Source organism: Pyxicephalus adspersus, chromosome 9, assembly GCF_032062135.1.
Source record: "Pyxicephalus adspersus chromosome 9, UCB_Pads_2.0, whole genome shotgun sequence".
NCBI classification, from domain to species: Eukaryota; Metazoa; Chordata; class Amphibia; order Anura; family Pyxicephalidae; genus Pyxicephalus; species Pyxicephalus adspersus.
The window spans coordinates 32,981,737-32,991,759 of record NC_092866.1 but is presented as its reverse complement, the minus strand read 5'-3'; the positions used below and the strand labels follow the sequence as shown (position 1 = coordinate 32,991,759).

Here is a 10,023-nt window from a genome sequence, read left to right as displayed (position 1 = left end):
TAGTAATACTAACTTACCGGTATATAGAGGTAAATCTGGTGTTAATTTGCCAAATGAAATAACCAATGAGTCATTTGAATTTCCAAGTACGGATGTCAACTCCACGGTTGTAACAGATTTTGTGAAAGTAAAATTAAGTTTTTTTCCAAGATAATACACTCCAGTAATCTGCAGTTTTGTGATTTCATCACTGAGCACTGGGTCCAGGTCCAGGCTTTGTTTGTTAATTCTGAATGGAACAGAAACACCACTATTATAAAAAATATTCAACTTTCAACTTGTTTACTTTAGCCTCAGATTTTATCTGGATAGGTATGGTCAGCTTTGTACTGATCATGCTGAGGAGATATACTGGCAATTATAGGCTTTTAAAAAGCAAGCTCTAAAATGGTTGTTTACAACTTGCAGTTCAGGACCTCAAGTCAGTTTCCACAGTTTATGTTTGGGATTACCATTTTATTACTTTTTTTATAAATTCAAAATTTCAAAAAAAAACAAGGATGCTATATTGGCAGTACCATTAGAAGAAACATTCCACATGCCTGCATAGTAAGCATAGATATTTTACATAATACTAAACACCATTTGAAGTAAAGTAGGACACATTAATCAAAAGATAGCAATGTACTGTAAACTATATTTTATCTTTTGGGAAGCTAGCACATTCGAAACCCCTCTATATTATCATATTAACAAGAGCATTGAGGTCCCCTGCAAAACGTCCCCCAACCCCAAAAAAAGACAATTAGCCACCCAAAATGCATCAGGTACGTGGGAGAATATAGATGAAGCGATAGAGAGAGAAAAAGGAAAAATGCCCATACACATTTGCTACAATAATCCCGAACGTGGAGATACAGAATGATTCTTAGCATTACCCCAGTGTGCCTAGCAGGTCGCAAAAATCTGCCGTAAGCTGAAAGTAAGCTGAAACACCTGCCAACAAAACCATATTTGGCACAATGCTTTCAATCTATGGTGTAGGCTTGACGTGAGGTCCTCCATCAACAACATTTTCCCGACATTCCGATGCCTAATTCCAATCAGGCTTTAGGAGTTATAGTCTTTTTCTATTACAAGAAGATGCAAGGTCTCGCGACATTAGTTAAAGGAACCCCATAATATTATAATGTAATTTATACTGATGGATCCCATTTGTGCTTCCATGTGGGGTTTCAAAGAAGCAGCAGAAAGAAGAGCTCCTAGAATAATGTGCCATGGTTTCTGTTAACCAAAACTCATATTAAATGTTTTCACTTTCCTCTACAATACCCTGCTGCACAAAGCATAGTAAAAGTTGACATTAAAAAATCTGGCAACCTCCGGACCTGAGAAGTGTTGGATTTTTGAAAATTCCAGATTATACTTACCTCCACACACAGACCAGTCTTCCTCTCGCAGCACCGCGGTCACCTGGCACAGTTCCAGGGAGCAAGCAGCAGGGGCGTCTCAATGTGTATTTAGTTTAGCAAGCAAGACCTAACAGCTGTTTCTGCAGAACAGCGCCATGAAAACATTAGTGTACTGCAGTCCCTGTATTGTAAATTTAATCCGAAATTTATGCCGGGAAACTGTAGGGGACTACCTTTTTCTATCTGCTAGCCGAGTTGTAACTTTGTAAATTGCAAATAGAGTTGTTGAAGTGTTTCCTGCCCCTGATAGTGGCCTTAGAAACCCCACCAGGATATAAGGAAATGCAGGAAGTACAGGGGCAGAGATGAGAACATGTGCTCAGTCAGGGTAGGTGCCTGCATTCCTTCCAGAACACACTGACTGCTGTGTGTGTGTGTAGTGCAGTATTATATTATTTCCCTCTGTATTAATGGGTTATATGTGATATCTGTTATCAGAGATCACTTTGGGAAATCCCTACTGTCAGTGTATCAGCTCAGTGTATCAGCTACATACACAAATATATATTTGCTCTGCCCTTTCAGTTTTCTTTGATGATCGGCACCCTCTGTCTAGTTGCAGCTAGCATTGGTTAATCATCCAATGGCCCACAGGTAGCAGAGGTCCAGTTGCATTGGCAGATTAGTGTGATTGCTAGGGTCTAAGTGGTAGTGTAGATAGATTGTTCCTGAACTCCAGAGACTTTGCCTATATCCCTGCAATCCAGGATCAAAGCATACAAAGCCTTGTTGCTGGTTGGAGGATCTCCTTGCTGCTGTTTTCATCTCATCAGGACATCTTTGCTACAATCAACTCCAGAGGCCTCTGCAACTCATCCTGACACTGATCATAACTGGAGGTATTTGTGTGCATAGACTGTATAAATACCCGGGTATATGCATGCACAATTCTCCTCAGGACTCTTGCTACGTTTACTCATTGATGTTTATGGATTGTAATTATTGTTATTACTGTTTTGAGATATAAGCTTACAAATACTCCGACCTGTGTGGTAATGTTGTATGCTGAGTGTAGTGGTTCCTCGGGTGCTGTTTTATATTACTGTTACTAATTCTGGGTAATGTCCCAGGAAGGGAGTCCCTATGCTAACAGAGACCATGTCCTGGGTGGAGGCACTGCCAAATTTATTAGTATCTTCACTCTTCCACATAGCGAAGGCCCAGGATCCTACTATATATATATATATATAGAAAGCTAGCTGGTAATTCCAAAAAAAAACTATTGCTGCATAACAAAAACATTTCAATGTAATATAAAACCATCACATGGTTATGACAATATAGAGCATTAAGTTTCTCATAAGTCATACATTTCCCTGATAATATAATAGGATTAAAATAATATATATAAAGATAAACATAATGTACATTAGAATTACTTTGTGGCACACTTACTTTGAGATGAATCCTTTAAGTATGTGTACAAGTTGGCAGTGGGAAAAAAGATTTGAGGATCCTCCTGTATAAAAGATGACTGACGAAAATGGAACCCTCTGGACATTCAGAATGATATACCAGTGAGCAAAAGTAAGAAAGGATCCCTAAATAACATTTACTAGAAGAGGGAGGAGAAAAGGGGGAAATAGGTGGGGGGGGGGGGGGGGGGGAAGGGGGGGGGGGGTTTTGAAGAGTGATAGGGGTACTTCCTATTGTCCCGTATAAGTAAGATGTACTATTGAGCCACCCTCTTTAGTAACAATACATTCAAGAGATTGCAAGGAGAGAGCAAAGAAAGAGGTTTGAAGCTCAAAAGTAGTGAGTCAAATTAAATTGTATTCATATGTATTAAATTCATACATAACAACTTCATACATATAAGCAAAAAGTAAAGAGTACACAAACTTTTGTGTGTGTCCCCTAGTTCTGTTGTAACTCACAGAAGTAGGGTATTCCACTAAATAGGATAGTACTAGCACAATAAAATAATATGACCGTGTTTCCATATACGTTCCCGATGCGATTCTCTCGGGTTGGGCTTCCTCAGGGGTATGTGACTGTATACGATTAGTGGTCTACACATACAAGAGGATTACAGGTTAATAGAACAAGCTAAGGGTTAATGGATATCATATATTTAAAGTGATAAAGATAGTTGTGATTGTATTACATATCTCTAGAATATATCTATGCAGATATAAATACTGATAAATATAGAGGTAAAGTTTATAATCCAAATTATTAAGTCAAAAATTGAGTAGCGAAAGGTTTAGACTATTAGTCATTTGATACCTACAATTCAGGGGAGAATCATAGTGGAAAATAGTGCATGGTACAAATGGTTCCAATTAGCAGTACTGGTGGGCTGTAACATTGTAATTGATAATACATGATTCAGAGATTTACTAAATCATCGAATATAATAGGCCAAAGACAGAGATTTGAAGGGTAGTCAATAAATAGTAGAATATATAGAATATAAATAAATATATATATATATATATATATATATATAGAATATATAAGAATGTTGGAATGTGTATCAAGGGATTTATTGAATAATAAAGGAGATATTATTAATATATGGAAGGGTGAAAATAATTACTTACCAGGGTTTAAGATGTGGCTCTATGGTAGCAATATTACTAATATGGAGACAGATGCAGTTGAAGTTGTTTAAGTATATTGACGTTTATCCTATAAGATAAATTTTATGTCAAGAGTTGGCGTATGGTGAATGTGTAGATAAAGTGGAATTAGTGGGGAGGATAAGGTCACTTACCATAAATGTTGATCTATGATAACAATGTTACTAATATAGAGATAGATGCAGTTGAAGTTGTAAAGGTATATGGACGTTTGTCCTATAAAATAAAATGTATGTCAAAAGTTGGCGTGTGAAAGGTATATAAATAAAGTAGAATTAGTGGAGAGGATAAAGTAACTTACCAATAAAATGTTTTTCAATAGCGATGTTATGAGTGATGATAGAAAAAAAGAAGATTGTACACCTATAAGGTAAATTATAGAGCATGTGGTAATTGAATGTTTATGGTTTAAATTGAGAATGAGGTAAGTATTTCATGAGGAAATGGGATAAAATGGAGGTTGGTAACTTAGCAGCATTTGCTAGTGCTCGGGGAAGCCGATATTGGGGCTTCCCCGAGCCTAGGAGTTGACCCGCCTCTATGGGGGCGGGTCATATGGAAGACAGCGGTGCGGCCAAGCACAGGCTCGAAGTTGCCTGCGTGGGAGCCCGGGTGCCACAGGAGGTGGCGCCACGTCCCCTGTAAGTCCCGACAACCCGCTGAGCGAATCCTAATGTTTTAAAAGAAAAGTAAAGTATGGCTGTACTCATCATCAAACCCAGGAGGGGTAGGGGTTGGGTATAATGAAGATAGTATGTAAAAATACAATGCAAATTTATATGTGCATGAACAAGAAAGCCCAGAATGTAACATATGTAAGCAAATGTACAGAAAATTATTCGGTATACAGTATGAAATCATAGTTGAGATAAGGAACTCATACAAAGAACATACCATTTCATGATATATATAAAAAAAAGACTCAAAACAGAACAATCTTATCCCCAATGTTTGGGTGATAAAGTATGTCTTCGGAGGTAATCCATATTACGTTTAGGTACGGTTTGGTATGGGGTATATATTGAGATATGTATAAGTAGATATAGATATATGCAAATCTTGCGTAAGTATAAAATGGAAAATAATGATATGTAGGAGGTTAATAGATAATAGTTTAGGATCAGATCATAAAAATGGTTTGTAACTGGGAGTGTCATTAAGGCCTAGGGGTTTGGTTGCTTGAAGTTTGACAATCCATTTGGCTTCTATTTGGAGCAGTTTCTTATCTAAGTCCCCTCCAGGGGGGCTACTAGAGATATGGTCAAGTCCAAAGAATTGGATTGCTTGGGCATCAAAGCTGTGTCTCGTGCCAATGTTGTGGCTTATTGGCGTAGTGATTTTACCAACTTCAACGGAGTGTACATATTCATAGATTTGTTTTTTAAAGGGACGTTTTGTTTTCCCTATGTAAAACGCTCCACATATACACATAATCAAGTAATATACGCCAGGAGTGTTGCAATCTATATAGTGGAAAGGTCTGAAGTTGGTACCATTGGGTAGGGTCATAGTAAGTGCTTCTCTTATCCAGTTACACTGTTTGCAAATTCCACATCTAAAGGTACCTGGGGTCTCTATATTAGAGCTCAAAGGTGAAGGTTGATGGAAGTGACTTGAGACTAAGGTTTTTTGCCAATGAATTTACGTATTTTTGGATCTGAGTGGAGAATATGCCAGTGTTGATTAAGAGTATTGTAAATAAACTCATGATTACGGTTGAATCTGGTGATTATGCCAGATGTGGATAGAGTGGTTGTTTTGGTGTCAGTTGCTTTGAAAAGAAGGTTATGTCTCACTTGATTACATGCTCTTTGGTATGCTTTCTTAAGGGTATTATTCAGGTAACCCCGTTTTAAAAGCCTCTCTTTGAGGCGTTTGGCTTTTACCTAAAAATCATGTTCATCTGTGTAATTTCTTTTTAATCTCAGGTATTGACTGTAGGGTATGCTCTAAATCAAGGCTTTAGGGTGGCCACTTTTGGCGTTAAGTATTGTATTACCTGCCGTTTGTTTACGGAACAAGGTAGTGGTGACCATATTGTTTTCGTCTATCCTAATAAAAAGATCCGGAAACGGTAGTTTGGTGTTGCTATGTTCCATTGTAAATTTTAGGTTAAAAGTGTTAAATTGAATGGAGTTAAAGAACTCTATAATTGTAGGTATAGGACCTGTCCAAAAGATGACAATATCATCCATATATCTCTTCCAGAAGAGAATGTTTTGTTTGTATGGGGATGTTTTGGGGTCCAAAAAGAGAGTATTCCCCCATACCCCCAGATACAGGTTCGCATATGACGAAGTACATCGTGTTCCCATAGCGACTCGCTGGATCTGGAGGTAGGTATGACCATCAAAGGTGAAAATATTGTGATTGAGTATATATGTTAGGAGGGTGGTAATGAAGTTGTTGTGAATGAGGCAAGCAGGTTAGGTTTCATCAAGGCATATAGATATAGTTCTTACTCCTAGAGAGTGAGGGATACAGCTGTAGAGGGCTTCCACATCAATTGTAACAATGAGAGTATGGAGAGGGACTTTCATATTGTGTGTGGATTTCAAAATGTCAATGGTGTCCAGTAGGTATGAGGGGAGATAAGTTACTAGAGGATGAAGATAGGAGTCAATTAATTCACTTGTGTTGGCTGTAAGAGAACCAATACCATAAATAATGGGAAGTCCCGTGGGGCGTAAAAGGTTCTTATTGACTTTTGGCAAAGCATAGAATGTGGGTAATATAGGATGCTTGCTGGACAAGTATTCTTTTGTTTTAGAGTTAATGATGTTAAGGCATTAGTGTAGGCGTTAAGGATTATGTCATTATATTCATGATAGAAGTCTGTGATTCTATCTTTGAAAATTTCTTGGTACCAGTCCTTGTTGTCCAGGATTTGGTAGCAGATTTGTTTGTAATGTTCGGTGTTTAGAATGACAATATTACCTCCTTTATCAAATGGTTTTTGTGCATATTTAGGACTATCCAGGGCTTCATAATAGGCTGGTGTGAAGTTGGTGTTATGTGGTAAGGATTAGGGATTGCTTTGAAGGATATGTTCTGTGATGATGTTCACAAGGGTGTAGATGTGAGGGTTAGTTGTAATGGGTGGGAAAAAAGTAGATTTGGGTTTCTTTTGAAGTAATTGTGTTGGGTCGATTATAGGTGGTGATAGAGTGGTGTCTGGATTGGTGAATGATGGTTGGTCATTCTCCATAAGTAATTGATATAGGTCTTTCATGATTCTAAAGTTTTGTGTATTAAGGTTCTTGTATAGATCTGGTTGGTATGGTAGGCCGCCTTGCGTAGGTTTGTCAAACATGGTTTTCAAAGTAAGATTTCTTACAAACAGGGTAATGTCTTTGATCAGTTCAAATGTATCTAAGAGTTGATAAGGGCAGAAAGACAAACCCATTTTAAAGACTTGTATTTCCAATTCAGATAATTGGTATGGTGATTGATTAATAATTTCTAAATTGTTGGATTTGTATTCTTTTTGATCATGAAAGGGTCTAGGGTGTGCTTCTGTTGTATAGGAGAGGGTATTTGTTGGTGGAGAACTCCTAAAAAAGATTGTTTGGCTTTGGAGATGGCGCCTGCAGATGGGGTGTGTGCTATAGATGGGGTTTTTGTAATACAGGTTGGAGTGGGGGTTCTATCTTGCGGGGTATTATTGATAGGGGTGGGATTAGCGGTACCAGGTGGAGAGATTTGGAAGGATATGTGTGATGAGAGGGTAGTGCGAAGTGGTGGTTTGGAAGAGGTTGGTTCAAGCGGGACATTTGGAGGAGTTATGGAAGTGTTTGGGAGTGGTGTGGTGTTATTGAGCAGACTCTCCAGAATATGGGGGGTTGAGGATGAATAGCTGGGTAGATTCAGAGAAGTAGGTAATGGGGAGGGAGGAACCCTCTAAGGTTCCAGTGTGTTATCAGATAGGTCGCTGGGAAATCTTTTTTTCTTGTTAAGGGTATGTGTAACTTATAGTGTTTCAAGTTGTTGGTCTAAGGTATCGATAGAAGGAATATTGGTCACTGATTTTGTAGTTTTATCTTTGGGTCTGTTTTTTGTAGATGGGGTTGTATGGCTATTTTTTTCCCATTTATCGTCCTTTTTGTTAATGAAGGCCCACTTGTCCCTCTGTAGTTTTTTCTCTTTTTTGTTTACAATGGATTTACTGAATTTTTCAAGGTGTACATCCATTTACCTTTACAACTTCAACTGCATCTATCTCCATATTAGTAACATTGTTACCATAGATCAACATTTAATGGTAAGTGACCTTATCCTCCCCACTAATTCCACTTTATCTACACATTCACCATACGCCAACTCTTGACATAAAATTTATCTTATAGGATAAACGTCAATATATTTAAACAACTTCAACTGCATCTGTCTCCATATTAGTAATATTGCTACCATAGAGCCACATCTTAAACCCTGGTAAGTAATTATTTTTACCCTTCCATATTAATAATATCACCTTTATTATTCAATAAATCCCTTGATACACATTCCAACGTTCTTATATATTATATATATATATATTCTATATATTCTATTCTATATATTCTACCATTTAGTGACTACCCTTAAAACCTCTCTTCGGCCTATTATATTAGATGATTTAGTAAATCTCTCTTAAATCCATATATTGGAACTACTTGACTGGACTCATCCTCGAACCCATAATCTCTAACCTTGATTCCCCTGTCAGGTACATTTTCTAATATTTTATTCAATATATCATATTTTGATATTATATATGTTTAAGATTATACTGAAGCATCCATTATCAATTACAATGTTACAGCCCACCAGTACTGCTATTTGGAACCATTTGTACCAAGCACTATTTTCCACTATGATTCTCCCCTGAATTGTAGGTATCAAATGACTATTAGTCTAAACCTTTCGCTACTCAATTTTTGACTTTAATAATTTTGATTATAACCTATACCTCTATATTTATCAATATTTATATCTGCATAGATATATTTAAGAGATATGTCATACAATCACAAATATCTTTATCACTCTAAAAATATGATAACCATTAACCCTTAGCTTGTTCTATTAACCTGTAATCCTCTTGTATGTGTAGACCACTAATCGTATACAGTCACGTACCCCTGAGGAAGCCCAACCTGGGCGAAACGCATCGGGAACGTATACGGAAACACAGTCATATTATTTTTTTGTGCTAGTACTATCCTGTTTAGTGGAATACCCTACTTCTGTGAATTACAACAGAAGTAGGAGAAACACACAAAAGTTTGTGTACTCTTTACTTTGTGCTTATATGTATGAAGTTATGTATGAATTTAATATATATTAATACAATTTACTTTGACTTGCTACTCTTGAACCTCAAACCTCTTTCTTTGCTCTCTCCTTGCAATCTCTATATAACATCCAAAGCAGTGTACCAGTGCCTATATAGTTATATTCCCAGCAGTCCAACTCCCGCACTCAGGGTCCGTTGGGACCCGCTAGTCTTCAAACCTTACTGTAGCCTCTTATATGGAAAAAGACACTTCCGCCCCCAGAGATGACGTGAATGGGGACAGAACCTGAATGGAAATCAGAAAATGTGGTGCTGGAACGCAAGCTGTATTCCACACACTCACGTGTTCATCGCAGCCAGTGTAAATGAGCCAGAGAAGACTGTGCACGTTGTTGGATTGTATACAAAGGGAAACAAAGTTTCCCTTTACAATCAACAGGTCCCATACATAGTGGCCAAAGTGACTAGCTTCGATACCAACGTTCTATCTTTCTACGGTTTGGAACACATCCCCTCAAACTCCAGGGGGCAGATTTACACAAGAAACTTCTCCAAATAGAGACCAAATGGATAGTCCTTTTTAAGCACTTAATATGTAAATGAGTTAAAAACACGGTAAAACGTGATCAAAACGTCGAAAAACGAAGGAAACCGCGGCATAGTCGTTTTTCAGCATTTTAAAGGAAAGCTTTAAAACGCTAATAAAAGTGCAAAAAATGCATATAAACGCAATAGAAACGTTTACATG

At 37.5% G+C, this 10,023-nt stretch overlaps 1 protein-coding gene across 3 annotated transcripts in view; it reads right to left on the bottom strand.

The window, feature by feature from the left end:
* The window catches only part of PGGHG (protein-glucosylgalactosylhydroxylysine glucosidase), an 80,025-nt gene that overhangs the window by 8,158 nt on the left and 61,844 nt on the right, over positions 1–10,023 (bottom strand). For all 3 annotated transcript variants that reach the window (XM_072421299.1, XM_072421300.1, XM_072421298.1), the window contains one exon: positions 18–229. In XM_072421299.1, coding sequence (XP_072277400.1) covers positions 18–229 — 212 coding nt within the window. The remainder of the gene's footprint in view (positions 1–17; positions 230–10,023) is intronic.